This window comes from Malaya genurostris, chromosome 1, assembly GCF_030247185.1.
Source record: "Malaya genurostris strain Urasoe2022 chromosome 1, Malgen_1.1, whole genome shotgun sequence".
Lineage (NCBI taxonomy): Eukaryota > Metazoa > Arthropoda > Insecta > Diptera > Culicidae > Malaya > Malaya genurostris.
The window spans coordinates 128,334,245-128,357,925 of NC_080570.1; the positions used below are offsets into that span (position 1 = coordinate 128,334,245).

Sequence of the window (23,681 nt, forward strand, 5' to 3'; positions counted from 1 at the left end):
GTGTATTTTCGCACGAAATCATATCCGATGATCAAATATCCAAAGCTATTATCAACGTTCCTCGTCGTTCTCCAATTGGCCCGCACCCTTTAATTACTGATACTATGATTGCAAAAGCGTGCTCTAAATTGAAATCATCCTCGAATGCTGGTCCAGATGGAATTCCCTCTTTAGTTTTAAGAAAATGCTCGAGCAGCCTATTAATTCCACTATCGATACTGTTCAACTTATCACTTAATTCAGGTACGTTTCCCGACATCTGGAAGAAATCTTTCATTTTCCCTGTGTTCAAAAAGGGAAACAAATCTGATGTTTCTAATTATCGTGGGATAGCCGCACTATGCGCTGTATCCAAATTACTTGAAATTATTGTTCTCGAATTCGTTACGCATAACTGCAACAACTACATCTCTGAAAGTCAACACGGTTTTATGCCAAATCGATCAACCTCAACGAACTTATTATCTTACACATCCTTTATTATTCGATGTCTACAAGCACGTCGACAAGTTGACGCTATATATACTGATTTCTCCGCTGCTTTCGACAAAATAAACCATCAAATAACAGTTGCAAAACTCAATAGGCTTGGATTCGGCGGATCACTACTTAAATGGCTGCAGTCTTATCTAATTGGTCGTGAAATGTCAGTAAAAATTGGAGACTGCATTACAACACCTTTCGCAGTCTGCTCTGGAGTCCCTCAAGGCAGTCACTTGGGGCCATTTTTATTCTTGCTCTACCTCAACGATCTCAATTTTATATTGAAATGCCACAAACTATCTTTCGCAGATGATTTTAAACTATATTATCCAATAAAATCACCTGACGACACCATATTTTTGCAGTCACAGCTTGATATATTCGTGAACTGGTGTATTAGCAATAAAATGATTTTAAATGCCTCGAAATGTTCCGTTATGTCGTTTACTCGCAAACGCTCGTTAATTAGGTACGACTATAACATTTCGCAGAATGTACTCAAACGTGAGTCTATCGTTAAAGATCTAGGTATCATTCTTGATATCAAGCTAGATTTCAAAAGTCATATCGACTATGTGATTTCTAAGGCATCCAAGCTTTTAGGTTTCGTTTTCCGCATCACCAAGAGCTTTGTCAATGTACATTGTCTAAAAGCATTATATTGTTCTTTAGTCCGCTCGACACTTGAATATTCAGCTGTTGTCTGGTCACCTCATTATCAAATCGACATAGAGCGGATTGAAGCCATTCAGCATAAATTTGTTAGATTTGCCCTGCGTAACCTACCTTGGAGAGATCCTGCTAATCTTCCTAGTTACATCGATCGCTGTAAGCTTATTGACTTGGATCGGTTATTTGTTCGTCGAAATATCTCCAAAGCAACTTTCGTTGCTGATTTACTTCAATCACATATCGACTGTCCCGAGCTTTTGCAGTTGATTAATCTCGACATTCATCGACGTAATCTACGTTCCCACCCCTTTCTCAGATTACCTATTGCAAGAACAAATTATGGGTACAATGAGCCATTCTCCAGTATGTGCCGAACTTTTAACAACTGTTCCAATGTTTTCGATTTTCATTTATCTCGAAATATGATCAAACGATTGTTTCGTAATCACTTGTCAGATTAGCCTTACGATCAGTATTTGTTTTGTAACCGACAATATTGTTTTTTCGTTCAACCCTCACTTCGTGTCTCCACCATCTTCATTGGACACTAACTAGATTTGCTCGCAGAATTAACCCGGTCGTCCCTTCCTCTTTTTCTTTGTCTATCACCATGCTTTCTTCGATCACTAATTAGATCTACATGCCGATTCTAAGATCGTCGTTTTCTTTTCCTTCCACCACCTTTTTAGTCACTAATTAGATCTACATGCCGATTCTAACATCGTCGTTAGTCCACACTCCTTTACCACCTCCTCCACCAACCCTGGTACTCTATTCGCACACCCACTTTTTTCTTCTCTCTCACCTATTAAGAAAGAGCACTATTACTGCCATGCAATGCTTGGTGTCATCAACTAGTTATAGGATTATAGATTAAGTTTTCATTGTTAGTTTTAATTGTTAGTTTTTATTGTTAGTTCTAATTGTTAGTGTTAAGTCCAAATGTATCTGTTGGATCATTGTAATCTGTTGATACTGATGAGGAGGCTTTTTAATAAAAAAAATAAAAAAAACACAAACATAGATCTTGTAAAATAATCTGCACATGAAAAATGATAATGCTACATATTGTAGAATTTATCTTTTGTGTTTTTGTAAATGAAAAATCGATAACGAACTGCATTTTTATAGTGAAACATGTATTCGCACGCCCGAAAATTTCAAGCGCCTTAGAATTAATGCGTTTTGATGATTGTACATCAATTTCTGTGAAAATAACAGTCTATTATTTTCAATGAAAATCATCGGAATGGTATTTCAAATACATATATTCAAACATTTTTAAAATTTTCAGATGATATTGATCACACTAATGTTTAATTGAATCTGAAAAATCTCGAAATGAATTTTTCTTTATTATTTTCCAATATGGCATCGATGGTAACAGTGAGTTGAATAGAAAATGGTTCACGTAACGTAATCACTTATATTATATTAATAAAAGGAAACATTAACATGTTATTATTTCGGAAAGAAATGCTGTACGTTTGGTTTTTTTTATCAGTTTAAATCTTCTAGTTGAATTAAATAACAATACAGTATTCATCTTTGCAGGCCCGACATTTGTGATACGCACTGTACATATTGTTTTGGAAACCCTAGAGTGCCTTTAACCAGAGTGACGACATCTCATCCGTAATTTTGGCAACAATTCAAAACATTCCATTAGCGGCCCTTACACGATCATTAAAAGTGTCATTACTAAAAAGTAATGGCACTTTTAATGATCGTGTAAGGTCTACGAGTTCAGTAATGACACGAGTAATGATGGAATTCCGGATTTTCCATCATTACCAACAGTATTTCTTCTTCTTATTTTTTTGTGGAAATGCTGAATATCTTTAGAGCTATACGCGAAAAAATGACAAAGTGTAGATTTAAATTGTTAATTCTTCATTAACCTTAACGTTTCAATGGCAAATCAAATTTATTTTCAGCTAAACGAAAATAAAAATATTGCTATTGCTATTGCTGGAGTAGTTACAAATACTCATCATTAATAATGAACGTGTAATGCTAAAAAGTAATGATGTACAGTAATGCAGTAATGACGAGCGTTTGAGCAGAAGTGTCATTACTTAGTAATGACACTTTTAATGATCGTGTAAGGGCCGCTATTAGCTTTACATTGAATTGACAGGTCGTTTGCTCGTTTGGAACTGGGAGCTGTCATTCCAAACGAACAGCTGTCGCCACTCTGATTATAGTCACTCTAGGAAACCCCATGTGCTGGAGTTGCAAAAGCAAGTTGCATAAGCGTAACTATAGTGAACTTAACTTTTCGTTCAATAACTTCAAAAAGTGATGTTAGGTTTGCCCCTTTTTTTTCGCGAGATGAAAACCGAATACAAATTATCTGATTGATTCTTGTTTACATTGCGTATGTAATGCTGTATTTATGCAACTTTTATAATAATAATCAGATAAATCTTGCACAACGTTTTTTGCAAGTTTTGTAATTTTATATCATTGTTTTTTTAAACTGAAGAAAACTGCACACACTGACCTAAAAATTCAAGAGGCAGCCGAAAGATTAAAAGATGCCGACTCAGCAGGAAAATATTTCTTACAGCAAGGTTCTCAACTTGGCTTATCATTTTTTGTCTTGCAGAGAGCACAACCACAAGAGATTTATAGCAATTTTGACGTATATTGTGTCCGATACAATTATGACAGCCGTTAGGAAATTTTTTGAAAAGTTGCACAGTTGTTATAGTTACTCCCGTTTTACATGACGATATGAAAATTTTTAGCAGAACTTCTATAACTGCTAGTGAAACATGAACAAGTTGGTGATTTGCTGCACAATTGTTTTAGATGTACTTAAAGTTGTTCTACAGTAATTTTTTGGGTAGTATTGTGAAACCTAACAGTGATAAGTTGCACAACCGATTCTAATATGTTTAAAAATCTTGTTGAACATATCTAACATAAATGACAATTCTAAAACAATTGTAGAACATATTAAAATTTGGATAAGTAACATTTGCTACTTGGGGGTCGGATCGACTTAAAATTTTGACCCGTTTCAAGCAAAGGTTAGTACTCTAAAAAGACGTGGTTAATGGTTTACTACGAGCGCCATCTCTGCTTTAGTCTCGGGACTTATTGATCCATGTGTTATTTAAAAAGAAGCTCGCACATTAAATATCACCCTAATTCTTGTTTACGTCCGTATCGACCATACGACGAATACGAATACTTTCGAACGAATGTGAATAAAGCATTCTTGTTTTCACTCAAATGAATTCGAACGGGACTCGTTTGCCACAAAATATTCAAAAATCAGTAAACGTCTTCAAATAAATGCTAAGCCATGAAGAAACACAAATTACTTTGATTAGCCACATGCGAAACACTGTATAGAACAAAACGTATTAGGGGAGACAGGGGATAGACCGAACACATGGTTAAACCGGACAGCGTGAATATCTTATAAACCTGCAATTAATTCGATTGATGGATTGATTTCGTTAATGTACTTAGAGATGTCGCGGTAGAGATGTGAGTTTTAATGGATGTTGTTTTCAATTTCTAAAAAGTGTCCGATTTAGCCCCAGTCTCCTTTATCCGATTTTTTTTCTTGATATGCGCCTGCTGTGCTGTCATGTACCTACCGACTTTGCAAAATAGACGAGTATTTCTACGACTCTTCGTCGGGTAGAATTCATTTTAATCTTCTGGGAAGATCATTGCAAAGAACAGACTTTCTTAGACGCTCACTTCATCGCACACAGTATGGTCAGTACAATCGTTTTGGCAGTGTATATCATCTACTTGATATTAATAACAGGTGTTTTTGGGAAGTTTGTTTATAAAATAGGGATTACTCTATTGTCAGAAGGTTGTTTGGACAGTGTAAAGTAACGTGTCGACTCAGTATTATTTGACAAATCATCATGAATAGTGTTCAATTAAAATTGTATATACCACAAACCAGTAATCGGTTCGAACATACGACAACTGGCTTGTAAGACCAGCGCCCTGTGCATTGCAACCTGGGAATTCTTTATGAATAATCTACAATTATTAAAATTTCTCCTAGAGTCGTTAAAGTTGGTGAAATTTTAGAACATAAATCATGAAAAAATTCCCGTTAGCTTTCGTTCATGAGCTTCCAAGTGGCATAAAATCCCTTCCATTTTCTTAGTTGTTGTAATTAAACCCCAAGAGGTCTGGACGACAACGAGAACCAATATTGCATTCAAGGATGGCTTTTATCGTATCAAAGAACGCTCACTGGCAACTCTCCAACGATTGAATCAGTGCCATCAAAGAGAGACAAGTATCATCGCAACAACAAAAACCCGGCATGGCTCATTTAACATAGAATTGACACCAGTGTTTTCTTTGATTTCACTACTCTGTTTGAAAGTCGAAAGTTTCAGGTATCATTTTATGCAAAGAGTTGAGTAATAAACGTGGAAACCGCTTGGTAATTAATAGAAGAGAAAGTAAACAAAGAGAAACTGTCACTTGTTCATACGCCCTAATGAAAAATCAACCGAGAATTATTAAATATTATCGCGGAATGAGCAAGGACTACCAAAAACTTTTCTAATTAAGGGCTGAGGCCAGTGTGTGCCAGAGGGCTATTTTCACGCTTCAAATCTGATTTTCTCAGAAACGGTGACGAATATAAAAAAAACCCAAGCCCAACTGACAATCTCTTAGAAAATTAATTTAGATTATTCTGTGAAAATTTCAGAATGATTCATTGACTTTAGCGGTCGGGAAAATATTTTTTTCTGAAGGAAGAATTACATAGCTAAACTTGTTCATTGAATATCTCGCCTTTAAAAGCAAAGATCAAAAATCTATCCTGCCAATGTCTAGATAATTTAATTTAGATGCGATTAGTGCATCAAAACATATATGTTGTGGCGATAAAAATGAAGGGAATGTTATTTTTGTGAAGGTAACTCGATTTCTATGGCTATTTCTCGATTCTATTGAACATAGCCTTCTAAATCACCCTAAAACTGTTGGTTGAATAAAGTGATAGTTTAGTAAAAAGAGTTTCCAGAGTCGAAACATTGAATTATAAAGGTCCCAACATATTAAAACTTCAGTTAAAGAGACTGATTTGGCTTAAGCATCATACGAAGCTCATGAATAGCATTCTATGCAACCCATTTTTCAAATAACTATCCACACTCGGAAGTTCGCGTGGCGCAACCGAATGAACTTCTAATCTGGTTCTAGACTAACAGATCGGCTGAAAAGTTCGTATCGTTTCTATGAGAGGGCGCCACTAGAATTGAATCCATACCATTTTCAGTTAGTACCAACCTTCAAAAGATACGTGTATAAATTTGACAGCTGTCTGATTATTAGTTTGTGAGATATTGCATTTTGAGTGAAGCTACTTTTGTTATTGTGAAAAAAAAATGGAAAAAAAGAATTTCGTGTGTTGATGAAACACTACTTTTTGATGAAAAAAAGTGCCGCCGATACCAAAAAATGGCTTGATGAGTGTTATCCAGACTCTGCACCGGGCGAAGCAACAATTCGTAAGTGGTTTGCAAAGCTTCGTACTGGTCATATGAGCACCGAAGACGATGAACGCAGTGGACGTCCAAAAGAGGCTGTTACCGATGAAAACGTGAAAAAAATCCACAAAATGATTTTCAATGACCGTAAAGTGAAGTTGATCGAGATAGCTGACACCCTAAAGATATCAAAGGAACGTGTTGGACATATTATTCACGAATATTTGGATATGAGAAAGCTTTGTGCAAAATGGGTGCCGCGTGAGCTCATGATCGATCAAAAACAACAACGAAAAACCATGCTGAAATTGAACGAATTGGGCTTCGAATTGCTCCCTCAACCACCGTATTCTCCAGATTTGGCCCCCAGTGCCTTTTTCCTGTTCTCAGACCTCAAGAGAATGCTCGCTGGTAAAAAATTTAGAAGCAATGAAGAGGTAATCGCTGAAACTGAGGCAAAGGACAAATCGTACTACAAAAATGGTATCGAAAAGTTGGAAGATCGCTATAATCGCTGTATCGCCTCTGATGGCAATTATGTTGAATAATAAAAACGAATTTTGGCCAAAAAATGTGTGTTTCTATTAAACGATACGAACTTTTCAGCCGAACTGTTACATTATTTAGCTTCAATGCTGCCGAAAGTTCTCACGGGACTAGTTCTGTACTTTCAAGGTATCAAAAGTACCACGCTTACTCTAAGCAGCGAGAAAGTTCACCCGAAACTTGTTCTGTACTGCTGAAACTGTTAAAAATTACCACGTGTTTTCTTAAGCAGCGCGAAAGTTCACGCGGAACTTGTACTTTCAAGTTCTCAAAAGTTCCGCGTGTATTTTTAAACAGCTAGAAAGTGGATATTTTATGTAATTGTGAAACTTCGGGTTGCATGGATTTGTAATCGAAAGTAGGAAAAGAGAAACTTCTGCAATTCTCTATATCCTTATATTACATTTTGGTGGGGAAAGGGTTCCAATCAGCTTTTTACAGCCCTGTCCAAAATGTATTGCCCTCCCCGTTAATTTGTATCAGGCCGAATTAGCGCATGCGCGCCATATAAACGCCTCTTTCAATATGAGGAAATTATATTATTACCCAACAGTTTCTATTATTTATTCATGTTGGTTTTCTTACCTTTGGTCATAGTTTATATTCTGTTTTACCTTAATTCCAGTGTTCTATTCAATTGTGTTTCGTAAGTGACTTTTGTTGTCCTTCTATTTTATTTCCATTCCGTACTTTTGCTGATGTTATTTTATTCCCTGAAATGTAAAAGTTAGTTGTATGCAATGGTCTTTTTATTCTTACCGATGTTCCATTTTGTATCTAAGATTTCCTAAGAGTGTTAATTAAATTATTTTCCAATTTTTCAGCTCCACATTTATCACATTTGTTCCTGATTTTCTTGAGTATCTTATTCTTTATTCCGAATTTCTTGGTTATGCTCAGTCATCCATTTCCGAAAAAAAAAGAAAAAGAGAGACAAAAAAGGATTAGTGTTTTTTTAATGACATCTTTGTACGGCCGGTCATGATGGTTTGACGGGAAAAAAAAACTGAGAACATGCATTTTTATTTAAATTATATTGACCCTTGGGTCCAATAAGTATTGCTACAGCATGTTCACATTTAGTTGTCTTCAGTTGATCCTTGACAGTGGCAAGGCACAAATCTTTAAATATCAAGGGGAACGTGCCATTTGAGCCAATTTGTTCTGATTCCTGATTCCTGACCCACAAACGAAATGCATCACTACCAATTTGGTACAACGCACTCAAAGGCACGGTAAAATGTATATTGTATATACACACAAAAACACATACATACACACACAGTCACACACATACACACATGCATACATACCCACATGTATTCCACACGCAAGCATTACAACATTGAGTTACTATTTCTACTCTGATAGATCCTAACTAAAACTAGTGTGCCAATAGTCATCTCATTAGTAGAGTCACCATGTTATTTTAGCGATCACTCGACTTTTAATAATTGATTTGTGATAAATACAGAGTCTTTGCATCGTCTCTAGGAAGCAATAACGCATAGTAGTAGTTCGGAAGTGGTTCAATACTGCCGTTTTAGCGAAGCAAAATGCTCCAAATTTCATGTTACTTCTGAAATTAATCTATCAAACAGAGATAACAGAGCTCACTATAACTAATGGTTCTCGTATATAAAATGACTAATGGATTTGAGATGAATGGAGGTACCGTTACCCAATTTCTATCTCTTCTAATGATCGATCGTTAGTCCTGAGCTGAAACGGTGGCCTTTATTACCATTCTTGCATGCACTTACTCTTACATTTCACTCACACATCATCTCACCCATCAGGTCCCAAACGATACATCCTCACAATACAAACTGGATGAACATCGTTTGACAGCTATCAGTGGTTTGCCCATTGGTTAAGTCATTATTATTCCGTTCTATTTTACAATATTCTATCTCATACCACAGTAATCCATTGTACACAAACCACCAATAAACGTCAAATATGGACTCGATTCACCGTTCACCTGTTGTCATCGTGAAACCCAATTGGGATACGTTCACTCCACTTAACTTCTACTTCTATAACACTGGTTATAGGAACCGGTAGTATGAAAATAAAACATAAAAAGAGCTCAGTTAAGCCCTACCGGCCTCTCCAACCCCGGATGTTGGAGCGTAATGCAATCAACATTTCACTCACAATCGAAAGGTATCATAATGTACGGTTTGATACAACGCATACATACATACATGTATAAATATATACAGGCACCAAGGCATACTGACGTACACACATATATACATACATATACACACATGTGTACATACATATACATATTTACAAATATGTATTTCACACGCAAATATTGTAACATTGATTAAATAGTAAATTCTAATAGATAATAATTCTAATAGATAAATTCGAATAGATTTTAACTAAATTAATTGTGCCAGTAGTCATTTCATTAATAGAGTCACCATATTATTCTACCGATTACTCGACTTTCAATAAATGAATTGTGATGAAATCAAATACAAAATCTTTGCTTCATCTCTGAAAAGCAATACCGCATAAAAGTAGTTCAGAAAATGTACGATATCGCTGTTATAGCGACGGGAAATACTCCTAACCTCATCTCACTCTCGAAGTCAATCTATCGAACAGACACAACAGATCTCGCTCTAACCAATGGTTTTCATATATGAAATGACTAATGGATTTGAGATGAATAGGGGTACCGTCACCCATTTTCTATATCTTTTATTGGTCGATCGTTAGTCCTGAGCTGAAACGGTGGCCTTTATTACCGTTCTTGCATTCCACTTCACTTATACTTCACTCACATATCACCTCATCCATCAGATCCCACACGAGCACGACACAACCTCACAGAATAAACGTCAAAGATGAACTTAATTCACCATTCAACTATTCCGTTATCGTGTGAAACCTGAGTGGGGTACGTTCATTTCGCTTAATTTCCACTTCACATCGGTAATAAGGGCCGGTAGTATGAAAATGAAACATAAAAAAGAGCTCAGTTAAGCCCTACCGGCCTCTCCAACCCCGGGTGTTGGAGCGTATTGCAATCAACATCTTATTCAAATCGTTTCATGCCTCACTCAATAAACTCAATAATTAAACTAAAAGTTATAACACAAATTTTTTATTAAATTGTAACATTTAAATTGTATCTGATGATGTTTGCAATACCGTCAAGCCCATCAACCACGGAGGGCGAGAAACTTCTGCAATTGTCGCCTTTTACGACTTGGAAACAGGAAGCCAGTGGATCGATTCTTGGCTATTTTTTTCGCCAAATTCCACACGGTCTCTGGGCTGGTCCTGCCGGGAGAAAGATAATGGGTACTATCACTAGAAGATAAAGAACTCGGGTATTTGTTACCGAAACCCAACCAGAACCCGAATCCGACGGGTATTGATTGGTTTGGGTTCAGAAAAAAAAATGTTCATCGGGTACGGGTCGTGTACGGATGACGATTTTTTCATTTTAACGGGTTTAAAAATTTGATCGCGTTCGGGTTCGGTGAGGGTAAAGATTATTATTTTTTATCGGGTACGGGCAGGGTGCGGGTTAGGATCAAAAATTATTCTCGGACTCGGGGCGAGTACGGGTAAAAGTTTTTTATTTTCGATCGAGTACGGGCCGTTTTCGGATTTAAGAAATTACCTATCCGATCATCTCTACTAGAAGAGTGAACCCTAGCCCCGCATTTCGATCGAGTGGTTTTTTGTGTGGAAAACTCGAACTCATAGATAATAATAAGGTATAAGCGTTTTGTTGTAGAACGTTAATGTTAATAATAATTATCCCGATTATTTTCATTAGCAAAAATCATACGAACAAAAATTTAAAACAAAAGATTTAAGGTTTAACAGTTTTTGGAAAACTTTCTATTTATTACGAATAATGTATCTAGAAATTTTTCGTCAGCGGATGCTCGAAAAAGTATTCTTTCTGACGGAACAAGTATCGTGCCATTGCATCGTAATTGGCATCATTCGTGATAAACTGCCCCTGTTCGAGGTCCTTCGCCAATCGGCTAATTGTTTCGCTGGCCTCCAGGATAAACGTGTTTGCTAGATGAATCTCCTGATCGCCATGGGTTAGTCCTATACAGTACGAACGAGAAGCACGGCTGGCTGTTGCTATCATCGCATAGATGAGGACTGCAATATCTGCCAACCGAACAAGCTCAATGTGACGTTGCATCAACTCAATGCCGTGTCTCGACAAGCAGCACTCTGTGGCTAGTTTCAGGCGTGCAATAGAAAACTCTATACGATTTGCGGCGGGATCCAACGAAGGATGAAAATAGTGTTCAAGGTTTATGAATTTCTTCGGGCTGTCGATTGTGTTTTTATCGAACATTTTGGACCAAACATGCGATGGATTCATTGCAGGGTTACGATCCTTTTTTATTGTTTGATAAGTGGCCATCTGAAATGAATAAAAAAAATTAATGATTACTAACATAAAAGCGAATATATTCATGTCCCCAAATTACTCCGGCATGCTGCACTCCAGCAAGTGCGACAAACAATTTGATAGCATCGATCGTTTCCCCATGACCAGCAAATTGGATCGAGTCTCGCAGTACGGCTTCCAGACTGTTGCCTTTGACCAGGGCCTGGGGACCGATAAACCGAAGAGGCATCAAAGCCATCCGAAGTAATTTCTCCGCGGTGAATGCTTTCGTGATGGCCACTTCCATGTCGGCATCTTGGCCATGAAAGTCATCCAACAACCCAGTGGTAAGATAAATCATACTTTCTGCCGCGTACACGTGGCACAAAGAGCGAGACATTTCTTCCCGTACACTCTCTATGTCCCTGCCAGGAAGAAAAAAAAAACACACGTTGTTCATTCCTGATATCGATTACCACAGATACAAATACTTACATGACATGACCTGTGCCAGTTTTCGTTTCTATACAATACTTTGCTACCTTGTTCAAGATATGCTTCATCATTTGAACACCAAGTACACTTGTCTGAATGCGGGTCGACCTCAGTAGTTCTACCAGCACGTGGGCACCGTTTCCTTCGGATCCGATAATGTCATCTGAAATTGAATCAGATCTTAGTCACGAACGAACGTTGCAACTTATCCATCTCACCTTCGGTCAGTTGCACATTCTTAAAAGTAAACGTAGCTTGTTTAACGTCACTCAAACCTAGTGTCTCCTCTGAAGGTGCACGTGTAACACCATGTGCATTGACATCCACCAGAAAAGTCGTTATGGTAGAGTCTTTCTCATTCATGTTCTCAATGGTTTTAGTCGATGCCACCACCAATAAATAACCCGTGTTTTCGCCATTGATCACAAATGATTTACTGCCATTAAGTAGCCAACTGGCACCACTCGATCCCAAATCAGCCAACGTGCTAAACATTGTTCCATTGGGAGCATCAACTTCGAACATAGCAAAGCTAACCGATTTCTGACCGTTGCTTAGCTCTGTCAAACATTTCTCTTTCAACCGATCGGAAGCAAACTTATTCAGGAGCTGAATAATGGCATTATGTTGTCCGACAACTAATGCGGTAGGGAAATCTTTGGAAATAATTTCATTGAAATAGGCCAGTTCTGTTTCAATCAGCTGCTTTCCGCCATAGTTCAGTGGAGACTGTAAACTAAATGCGCCAGCCCGTTTGATCAAAGCTTCGAAGTTCTCCTGCCCACCATCTTTCACTGCTTGTTCTAAATGCTTCCGTTCCGACACCACTCGGGACTGTTCTTCTCGGTTCAACGATTCCGGATAAACTAGTAGATCCGTATCCATCACTCCTATGAACATATTTTTCATGAACGGTTCCCGTTTCTCCAGTCGCAGATGGTCCGGTTTTGTGTTGATTTTTATGTCTCCCTCAGTGCCACCGTAATCATCGTTCTGTTTTGTCGTAGCCACCGTTGACTTCCATCGGGATGATAGTGCCGGCAACCTGCTACGAATTTGAGCTGATACACTGGTTCTTGCGAAGGACAACATTTTCCAAGTTAATAATTGTTACAGATGAGTCCGGCTCAAGTTTTTGTTACTTAATCAAAACATGTCCAAAAATTATAAGCACCAAAACAAAATAGTGAGGCAAACCCCGGCTGTCAAACTGAATGCGTGAGGTTAGCCCATGAAAGTGTTTCTCCTGGCTTTTTGTGTCAGTGTTACTATACAAGCTTTTTCACTCAACTCACACTTCTTCTCTTCTTCTAACAAACAGAAGGTTCATTGTCAGTAACTCGAATTCAAATTTCACCAACATCAAAACAACAAAAAATATGTTTCCATTCAAGTTGATAGTTTCTGCTTTATTCATGTTTTTACCTATAATGTTTTGAATATTGAAGCAAGAAAAGTCCGATTTGTGATGGAAATCGAAACTATTACACTGGAACGGTGGATGTGTCGAATTTGTCTTGATAAAGGCAGTTACAACATATTTGAAGAGCAACTACCAATAACGGCACCTATGTTGCATTCAACCATCAACAATCAAGGACATTCGGAAGGATTTCACTCGACCATGGCAAATGATACGATCACCATAGTTGATGCGCTCAATAGCTTTAGCGAGTTCAAGGTAAGCAGCTTTCTCTGTAGTATCGCACAATCATAAGAATTTGAAAATATGCCATGATTTTTTTTTCAAGGTTTCCCCGTCGGAAATCGACAACGAACCAATGATGTTGTGTGAAAACTGCCGTAATGAACTATTACGTTGTTTAAAGTTTAGAGCCAAGATTCACGAAACAGAATCTCTGCTGCGAAGAGATTGCGTAATTCAAGTTTGTAAGACAGAACAGGAAGAGGCTAAAACTAGCCTTACGCTTCAGCTGGCAGATGTGGATCCATTTCTGGAGGACGAAGATGAATGCAAAGTAGCTTCCGGACAGGAGAAATTAGTGCTGAAACCAGAATCGGATCATGCAAAGCCTGGAAAGGTTCACCACGCCAAACCACGATTCCAGCTAACCAATCAGGTGAGCAACATTCTAAGAAATGTTGCAACTAGTAGCATTTCGTTCGGAGGAAAGCGTAAAGAGTCGGAAGAACCGGTTGGTTCTTCAACGCCACTAAAAATGCAACGTAAGGATAGTCACATCGAAAGAAAGCTAGAAAAGACATTAGTTGTGCCGAATTATATTTTCAAAAGTGAAACAGATGACACTCAGAAAAAGAACGTACTGCATATCGAAAAAACGACGGTGTCTTCCTCCAGTCAAATTATCAGCGAAAAGGATTTCGATCGGAGCGAATCCAACGGTATATTCTATTGCACAGACTGTCCCAAAGCGTTTTCCGCGGCGTATCATTTGCTGGTTCACACCAGAAGTACCCACCTGTGTCAATATTGTTTGAAACATTTCGACAATGTTTCTGATAGGAACAAGCATATCAGAGAAGAACATAAAACGTTCAAGTGTTCGATATGCAACTTTCAAACGCATTATGCAACCAACTTGAGGGCTCACCTGAAAAAAAATCACGAAGTAAGTCTGCCGGCTCATGTTTCCATTTTACAAGTGCAACAGGATTGTAATGAAAATAAATGATCTTCACAGAAAATTTGTTTGTCTTTGTTTCTTTGTTTGACAGCTCTTCATAATTTATGAACATGTTGCTCATATTTTTGATTGGTTTTACAATTACACAGTATTTTTTTGTCAATGGACAATAAGAAACCGATTGAATAGGGTGAAGACACTTGATAGGTAAATTTAAATTTTCGAAAAATATATACACCCTCATTCTTGTTTACGTCCGTATCCGCTATACGACGAACGGGTACTTTCGAACGAATACGAATAAGCCATTCTTGTTTTCACTCGAATGAATTCGAACGCGACTCGTTTGCCACAAAATATTCAAATATCAGTAAACTTCTTCAAAAAAATGCTAAGCCTCGATGAAATCAGTTCAATTATTGTGATTAACCATATGCGAAACGCTAGAATGTATGCCATTTTTGCTTCAAATGATACGTGTATTCGAACATCATTCGTACGAACGAGATGTCCCATTCCCGTTTACGGACGAATAGACGAAATGCCGTGGTTTCGATTCGTCAGTTTAATGTTGCGAATCAACCGTTCGAACACATTGAAAAAAGTTTAACCAATTTCTAACAAAATTATTTTCGAATCTAAAGGTGATTTGTAATCAAATCATAAATTTACGTTTTGCATAAAACATTTAGAAAGCATAGCAGTATAGTAAAAAGCTGTTTTTTCCTGTGGAACCCTTTGAATATATGCGAGGTTCAAAGTTTTTACGCATCAATTTAACATCTATTAAGTACTTTATGGAAAATACGCCATGGGTAAACATGCTTTATTTTATATTAAATGCATGATTTTACCAATGTAATAAATATGTAGGCCATTGAAAACATGGCAAAATTGCAAGAAAAATGCAACATATTTTTCGCAGATACTACTGATCGGACTGCTATTTTAAATGTTTTTTTATTACTTTGAATGAAGTTTAATTTGAAAATTTCATTTACCGAATTAAATAAAGTTGGTCCTGAGTGCGATATTTATTTATTATGTAGCATTCGTCACTTCCTTGATGCTTGGAATCTTCCTTAAAAAACTACCTGCGCTACCGATCCTTCTTTTGCACAGGAATCGCGTACGTACACGTTCGAGTGAAAACAAGAATGGGTTGTTCGCATTCGTTCGAAAGCATGTGTTCGTCGTAAGCAGCCCTTACACGAGACAATATTATTGTCAATACAAGGAGTATTGACAATACTTTTGATCGTGTAATGGAAACTTCATTGGATTGACGAAAATATTGTCAAAAAATCAAAACTGCTCATCAATCCGACAATACTTTTTCTCCAGAGAGGAAACTGTCAAATATGTACAATGGACTCTTCTCTCAATGTTTCAATGTTCAGTTGCAATATTTGAAGCTTCAAACGCTTAATTATTTCGAAAAATGCGGACTCAAGTTACCAAGTCAATTGGATTGACGGTATTGACAATACTTTGGATTGACAATAATATTGTCACGTGTAAGGGCTGCTGTATGGTCGATACGAACGTAAGCAAGCATGATGATACAAAATCAGCGAAAAAAAAGGTCAAATAACAAATGATATCAAAGATTTTTATTTACAACTCAAATCTGTACCAGAACTGATAGTTTAAAGTTGGATGGGCGTTGTTTTTATGCATGTACGATGTTTAAAAGTGTGATTGATTCGAACGTAAACGGGAATACGAATTTGATATACTTTCGAACGTATCGCATACGGCCGTAAACAAGAATGAGGGTGATATTCTAGAGACAGAACCTCTATTCCGTGGAACAGCTCTATCATTTAGGGGACTTTACTTGAAGTGATTCCTTATCTTCCTTGGGTTCAAAGGGTTGCATTTCTTCACTTTCTTCGTTCCACTGCCAGTTCGCCGCGGGATCGTGTGGTTCTCCTTGAATGATTTTACTACACGGGACACAGTCGAATTGTTGAATTTCATGTTTCACGATCCTCCTGCTTGGTAGCTTTGGTGCTTAGTAGCTCATAAAGTCAACAAGTTTTCTTGGGAATTTCGTTCTGATGATCATGAATAAATCATATAAGAATATTCAAGAGAGTCATTCATTCTGGATTAAACTCGGGGAAATGAATTTATCCGTTATTTTAAATTTGAGATACTTCAGAAGTACTAGGTCAACAAAAGAGGCGTGAAAATTATCATTTTTCATTTGTCTTTATTTTGAATCAATTTCATTTACGATATTAAGACCATTTAAGGGTTCAGTGAAATGACCCTTTCGGAGAATTGGCATTCGATGAAATGGCTTTGATTCTGACTTGTTTTCAATGTATATCGGTACAATAGCGAAGACTGGCGTTTCCTAATCTGGCTGATTTGTTAAAATCGGCTATAAAATGGTAAACATTTCAATAAATTCTCTCTAGATGGCAAAAAACCAAAGCCTTGGTACACTGGCGTCTTTTTTTATGCGGTTTATTTTTATGCGGCTTTTTTCACGTGGATTTCCGAATTTACGCGGTTTTTCACGCGGATTTTTCAAGAAATGCATGAAACTTCGAAATCTGGTGTTATCCCGAAATTTTTTTAAAGTCAATTCTTTGATACTTAGAAAATTTTAAAATATTTTGTAACCAAATAAATGTTTATATTTCACCAGATATCAACGTTGCTTGCATTTCTAAGACATTCGGCATAAACAATTTTTTTTCGATTTTGGAAGTCTCAAAATTTCCAAAGTCGATCAAAAATAAAAAAAAAATTTCTTTAGTTTTGAGGTGGATTTCCGAAGTTACGCGGTTTGTTTTACGCGGATTTTCGAAGGAACGCGGTTTTTTGCGCTGGTTTTTTACGCGGTACGTATCCTTCACGTAAAAAAGACCTCAGTGTATTACCAAAGACAAAATAATTGTTGGTGGCATTACATGTCTTTTATGGAATTTGACCTTTTGTTTCAACAGACTTCGCAGCCGATTCATAAAGTACAGAATCTTTTCATGGCTGGTGCTACGATCCTACTGAAACTAAAAATTCGGAGTGACAATATCTCATCCGTTATATTGGCAACCAGTGTTGGTGATTGCCGATAATTTGGTAGAGAGCGGCTCAATATTTCTCTGCGTTGTATACAACATTGTCAATCTGCTAGATGATGCTACCAGCACTCGCTGCCTCTCAATGCATGAATCGGGAGAGAATTTTTCTACATTTCTTCGCTCCACCTCATACTCTGAGTATTTCACGGCCGTTACCAAAATAGATACAGTTTTGTAATGATCGGTGCTGTGTGGAATTTACGAAAAGAGAATCGCAAGTTGACAATTATCGCAGAAAATCGAAACGATGATTCGACTTGATGATTCTCATTCTAGGTTACAATATTTATGTGGATCATTCACAGACATTTTCATAGACACAACCTAAACAAAGATTATATGCACAAAGTTGGAATAAGCGGCAATAGTAAAATGATTCTATCGCATTTATCCACTGCCCGTATAGCATCGGATAACAAAACTAGAATGAGCGAACGTTTCTTGCTTCAGAGCGAATCCCCACAGCATCGTGCTAATCCGTGATGCTCAGACGGGTCATCGAGAGTGTTTTCGCTCTCGCACTGGTGTCCATTCTATATTAAATTAACCTTGCCGGTTTTTTTTTTGTTGCTGAGATGATATCCGTCTCTCTTTGATGGCACTAATTAAATCGTGTGAAGAGTTACTAGAGAGCGTTCTTTGATGCGATAAAATCCTATCCGTTATTTTGGCAACAATTTAAAACAACAATAAATTTAATCCAAAATGTTGGCAGTTTCGTTAGGTTTACATTATAGTTTACAGGTAGTTTGCTCATTTTGAACAAAGCTGTCATTCAAAACGGACAGGTGTCGTTACTCTGGTTATAGGTACTCCAATCCGTTACTCGGGTAATTATTTGATTATTATACGACTTTTCGAATCATTCGATTCGATTCCAAATGTAATTTTCAAACTAATCGATTAAATTTCAGTTTATTATCATGGTTACTAATCGATTACTCGATAATTCGATCGACATTCCGACATTCCTAATCAGAACAGCCGGAGTTAGCAAAGTCGGATTTATGAAATTACTCGATTATTCGAAAATTAAATATAATTTTTCAGCTAAGCGATTAATTTTTAGTCGATTAATAGAGTTATTTATTGATTACTCGATTAGTAATTCGATTATTGATATTGGATTGAGGTTTCTATTACCGGTGAAAAATGAATGGCTGCCCTAGTTGTCGTGTCTTTTCAGTTAGTTTGAATCGCACAAGACAATTTTCTTCGGCAACTGTTCTTGAATTACTTCTTGATTTTTTATTTTACATATTTCTAATATATCTGCCATTGTTTTCAAGTATAGCTTACTTCGATTCTCTCAGTCGAACATAGTCAAACTGTCAAGTTTTCTCGATCGTAAGCATGCTAAGCATTCGACCGACGACACGACCAGACACTCCGAAGAAAAAACAGCAATAAAACTGTTCGCTAACGATTCACCGTCAGTTACCACAAATCTAGCGACCCCTTGTAAATGATAAAAATAATCTTCTCGAGCAACACTGTCTAAGTTACTATGGACTAGTTACCAAGGAACCCCAAAACAAATAAACATGTTTTGAAAGCGATGGAATAGTGTTAAACTTTGTCTAAATTAAGCAGAAATGCATTTAAATGAACTCGATTTTCGGAATTTAATCGAAACTATGGATGAAACCAACGAACGAGGACAATGATCTGCTTTCAGCGATTCATCCGTACACTTGAACTGCTAGCTTTTCTGGGCAATAGAATTCGGTGTAGTATGCCGGTGTCAAAATTGTTGTTTGATTACGCAGCAGTGGAAACAGTATTTCACCTTTTTGGCTACTATTCGAGGATTACTAGTGGAATTCCACAAAGAAATCATTTTACCGTACGTTATGCAGGTACCGCAGAGCACTAGCCTCGCTCAGCTCGTTGTCGGTCATTTCCATGTCTTCCTTCTCACACAACGGTTTCAAGTCAAGACCTGAATTTTGAACTTGGCTTTATAAAAGAGATAACTCGTACTCCTCAATTTTTACATTCCGCTCGAGTCAGGTAAATCCATTAAAATGTTCTGTAATATAATAACCGATCTGAAATTTATTTTGTTTACATTCATCTTGCCTTCGATATGCAGTAACCAAGGTTATGGTGACTGTTATTCAAAATCAATAAATATATCAACTTGTGCTGCCAGTTTAAAAAAATTCACTAGCGTTTTCGATTTGACATTTCCAGTTACTGAGGGGTAGTTAAATTTACTATACAGTTTTGATAGACGAGTGGCAGGTTGTGTCGTCGATTCGACATTAATTCTTAAAATTTTTATAACCCTTCTAATATACACCCCAAGTAACCACGACGCAATATAACTTTACACTATTTTAGCTTCGAAAATTTGCGTAAAGAAATTGTTTAAATGCAGTGGAGTTACACATGTTTTCACAATGCTATTATAAAGCTGAAAAGGGCTATTATTAGACTCTAATAGGATCTGACAGGTGCATCAGGAATTGCGCATTATTAAAGTAGCTGTAATGCAAATATCTACTTTATCGATGGTTACAATTGCAACTGTAGATCATAAATGTGACAAAACAATAAGAGTGCTTAAATAATGATTTACGAATGAAATTCGAATATTGAAAAAGATATTTAATATTCAAAATAAATTAATGAAGATCACTATTAATGTTGTTTTTAGCGTAGTATTTTAATATTTATTTGGATTTGAACTCATAAACCGTGGCTCTCTGGTTTCGTAGTCAGCAATTTTCAGCTGGAACCTTGACATGTTTTGTTCGCAGATAAGAATCACACCTTATCACTAATGGCATTATAGTCTTTTCACAATTCTACATAACATTGTTATAGACAAATTTTTCTCGGTAATCCATTTTACTTCTGTACCACCGACACATATTGGTAAATAAAGGTAAACTTAGACTTAGTTTTAAATCATATAACTACTCCACTTTTTATCAATATCAAGACATTGATTTAATGCAGCTATTCAATTTCCTTGCAGTGTTATTATTAAAGTTTCGTTGTTTCAAAATATAGCATTGAATGTCGATATATAGCACGGCGAAACGTTGTTGTAAGATACCGCTCCGTTACATTTTGAATGCAAATTTAATGCACATTACTTTAAAGTATGTAGTAATTATTGTGTAATTGTGTAATTATACATTGACAATGTAAAAAATAGAGTTGTAAATGTGCAGTGATATAATGCATATGGTTACTTGGGACTCCACTAGTGAAAAATGGGTGCCCAATACGTTTCCTGATGAAAACAAAACAATATGTGAAAGCAATTCATCATCGGCATGGAATGGTCTGTTCCAGTTTATCTGTGTACCTTCAAAAATATTCGGTGTTATGGATTCAAATAATTACCAAAGATTGTTTAAATATATTTAAAAGCTATATATAATAAAACTGTCGTCAGTCTTACTGTGGTGTATAGTCCTGAGACAGAGGATAACTCTTTCTTTTTCGCAAATTATTAGAAAATACATCGCACTAAGACGAGATTAAGTGGTCATAGTTTTTTTCATATTTTCTCGCTAACATTCCGTATAACAAGTGGTACAATAATATAGAATAAAAATGCATATTATGTGTTTTGACTTCTAAATAATGTATAAAATACACATTATTTTTGTCTGTGTTCAGAAACTGTGAACACGAAGGAAAATGGAACATGTCATTTTCGAACGCAGCGGAACGACTTGCCGAAAACGAGATCTATATGCGAAACAGCGAGCAAAACAAAAATATAAAAACAGCTGTTTGTGCTGTGGTGCAGTTTATGTCGTCATTTCGTGGCGGTATTCGGTAAGCTATTTCAACGGTCAAACATAATAGAAATCATCAGAATGCATAAAACAGGTAGTGGTGTTTGGTGCTTGAAACAATATGTGAAACATGCCTCAAGTGCAGCTGCGAAATCATCACTAACGGCACCGCAGAATCACTGCCTTAAACTTGTTAGGTAATTACCGAGCCTTATGATTGTGCGGAAAAAAAATATGAAAAAACTACTATTCGATTTCAGACAATATGACAAAGAGAACTTTCTCTGTACTTTGCTGTTAAAAAATCCACAACGGCGCAGTGCCCTCGCAATTCGGGCCTTCAATGTCGAAATTGCACGTATCACCGGCTCCGTTTCCGATGATCGGATCGGACAAATGCGACTGAAATTTTGGGAAGATGCTGTCAATAAACTATACAAGGAGGATCTGAAACATGTTCCTGATCAGCCAGTAATACAGGAACTCAAAAAAGCGATCGACAATCATAAACTCACCAAACGATACTTTCAACGAATTGTCAGCTCTCGACTGAATACCAATCTTCGGTTTGTGACAACCAAACAACTGGAGGAATACGTTGAGGATTCCGTTTCCACTGTTCTGTATCTGATTCTGGAATCTCATGGAGTAAGAAACGTTCACGCCGATCACGTAGCGTCACATCTGGGTAAAGCCCAGGGAATAGTAAATTTACTGCGATCGATTCCATGCCAAGAACGGCGAAATGTTGTACCGATTCCGCAGGAAATCTTAATGCAACATGGTGTCAGTCAGGAACGTGTGCTGAGAAATAAAAAGGACGACAAAGGAGTGGAAGAGGTAATTTTTCAAATGGCTGGTGTTGCCCATCGACACTTTGAACACGCACGAAATCTTATGGATTCAGTTCCGAAGCAGGTGAGGCCTGTGTTTTTGCCTGGCGTTGCCACAGGTCGATTCTTGGAACGACTAAGACAAACCAATTTTCATCTGACCGATCCCAGACTGCTACAGAGTGATTCCATGCTGCCCCTGTTATTTTACTGGGGCTATTTCCGAGGGAAATTTTAGCAAAAATAAATAAACATTGTTAATCTAGTCAAAAACCAGGTGAAGATAATAATTGTAAAGAAAGAAAATTCTTATTTCACAATATTGATTATAGATCGTAGTAACAGCTGACAAAACCGTATGCGTGATAAAGTTTGCACCATTGCAGGTCTAGGTCCATTTCTCTCCAGGTACGGGTAATGTTTTTTGGGTTTGTTGTGCTCGTGTGGCGTGAACCTTGGCTTTCAAAGGGGGCTATACTAAATAAGCGGATTATGCCCCGTTCACACTTCTGCTGGCTGCCAGCATGCTGGTGTCAGTGTACTACCCTCTTAGGAAAAAACGTTCAACTATGGTCCAATGATTCAAAGTATTAGACCAACGGAGGACCACCGTTGAACGTTTTTTTCCTCAGAGGGAAGTACACTGACACCAGCATGCTGGCAGCCAGCAGAAGTGTAAACGGGGCATTAGGATCGGGGCTGGATGGCGGCCACATATTTTTCGCCCATAACAGCAGATATTCTTGCAACCACTTCTGAGTGCGGTCCGTGGTGCGGCATCCTATTTTGTTGACAAACAACATTTGGCTCAGGACCTTTCTGTTATTTACTCCACAGAAGAACATACACACTTAAATTTTATTGCTGAATCTCGGCGAAATAATCGTTGAACGACATACACAAAATATTCGTTCAGTTTGTGGATCGGTTTGTTGCGGTTTTTTCCTTGCAAAAATAGTGTGAAAATTAGATGTTACCTTCGTACAGAAAGAAAATTTGTTGTTATTCTATGAGAAGTAGAAGTATTGTACAGGTATGTAGTGTTAGTTAAAAAAAAATAAGTGGAAAATTCTGCAGTAAAACTAGTCCAACGGAGCTCCAACTCCTCATATTAAAAATGGCTCAACAATGGACCTCTGTCTGCCGGGTTTGTGGAACGAAAAAAATGGCATTCGGTTCAACGGTCTGTTTTAAAATCGGCAAACGAAGGTCCCGTGTTGGCCTCCCGCTGAACGATTGATTGGACGTTCATTGGACCAATGATCCAACGTATTGAACCAATGAAGGACCACCGTTGAACGTTTT

The 23,681-nt window shown here is 37.2% G+C and overlaps 3 protein-coding genes across 3 annotated transcripts; 2 read left to right on the forward strand and 1 right to left on the reverse strand.

Annotated features, from left to right (window-relative positions):
• Positions 1-11,046: 11,046 nt before the first annotated feature.
• LOC131425742 (complex I assembly factor ACAD9, mitochondrial) lies at positions 11,047-13,409 on the reverse strand. The gene is made up of 4 exons (XM_058587854.1): positions 12,297-13,409; positions 12,079-12,241; positions 11,684-12,008; positions 11,047-11,616 (listed from the first exon to the last, which is right to left on the reverse strand). Exons 1-4 carry the CDS (start codon positions 13,168-13,170, stop codon positions 11,092-11,094), a joined length of 1,887 nt encoding a protein of 628 aa, XP_058443837.1. The 5' UTR covers positions 13,171-13,409; the 3' UTR covers positions 11,047-11,091.
• Positions 13,387-14,745, forward strand: LOC131425743 (uncharacterized). Its single transcript, XM_058587855.1, has 2 exons — positions 13,387-13,759; positions 13,830-14,745. Exons 1-2 carry the CDS (start codon positions 13,547-13,549, stop codon positions 14,730-14,732), a joined length of 1,116 nt encoding a protein of 371 aa, XP_058443838.1. The 5' UTR covers positions 13,387-13,546; the 3' UTR covers positions 14,733-14,745.
• Positions 14,746-21,537: 6,792 nt separating this feature from the next.
• Positions 21,538-22,721, forward strand: LOC131425255 (NADH dehydrogenase (ubiquinone) complex I, assembly factor 6 homolog). Its single transcript, XM_058586996.1, has 2 exons — positions 21,538-21,740; positions 21,804-22,721. Exons 1-2 carry the CDS (start codon positions 21,625-21,627, stop codon positions 22,612-22,614), a joined length of 927 nt encoding a protein of 308 aa, XP_058442979.1. The 5' UTR covers positions 21,538-21,624; the 3' UTR covers positions 22,615-22,721.
• The last annotated feature ends 960 nt before the right edge of the window (positions 22,722-23,681 follow it).

Bases quoted from the DNA above. Each gene is read 5' to 3' on its own strand.
- LOC131425743 (XM_058587855.1), top strand. From the start codon at position 13,547: ATGGAAATCGAAACTATTACACTGGAACGGTGGATGTGTCGAATTTGT. The intron at 13,760-13,829 runs GTAAGCAGCTTT...TTTTTTTTCAAG, and splicing joins ATAGCTTTAGCGAGTTCAAG to GTTTCCCCGTCGGAAATCGA.
- LOC131425255 (XM_058586996.1), top strand. From the start codon at position 21,625: ATGCATAAAACAGGTAGTGGTGTTTGGTGCTTGAAACAATATGTGAAA. The intron at 21,741-21,803 runs GTAATTACCGAG...ATTCGATTTCAG, and splicing joins CACTGCCTTAAACTTGTTAG to ACAATATGACAAAGAGAACT.
- LOC131425742 (XM_058587854.1), bottom strand. From the start codon at position 13,170: ATGTTGTCCTTCGCAAGAACCAGTGTATCAGCTCAAATTCGTAGCAGG. The intron at 12,009-12,078 runs GTAAGTATTTGT...TCTTCCTGGCAG, and splicing joins ACTGGCACAGGTCATGTCAT to GGACATAGAGAGTGTACGGG. The intron at 11,617-11,683 runs GTAATTTGGGGA...TATTCATTTCAG, and splicing joins CTGGAGTGCAGCATGCCGGA to ATGGCCACTTATCAAACAAT.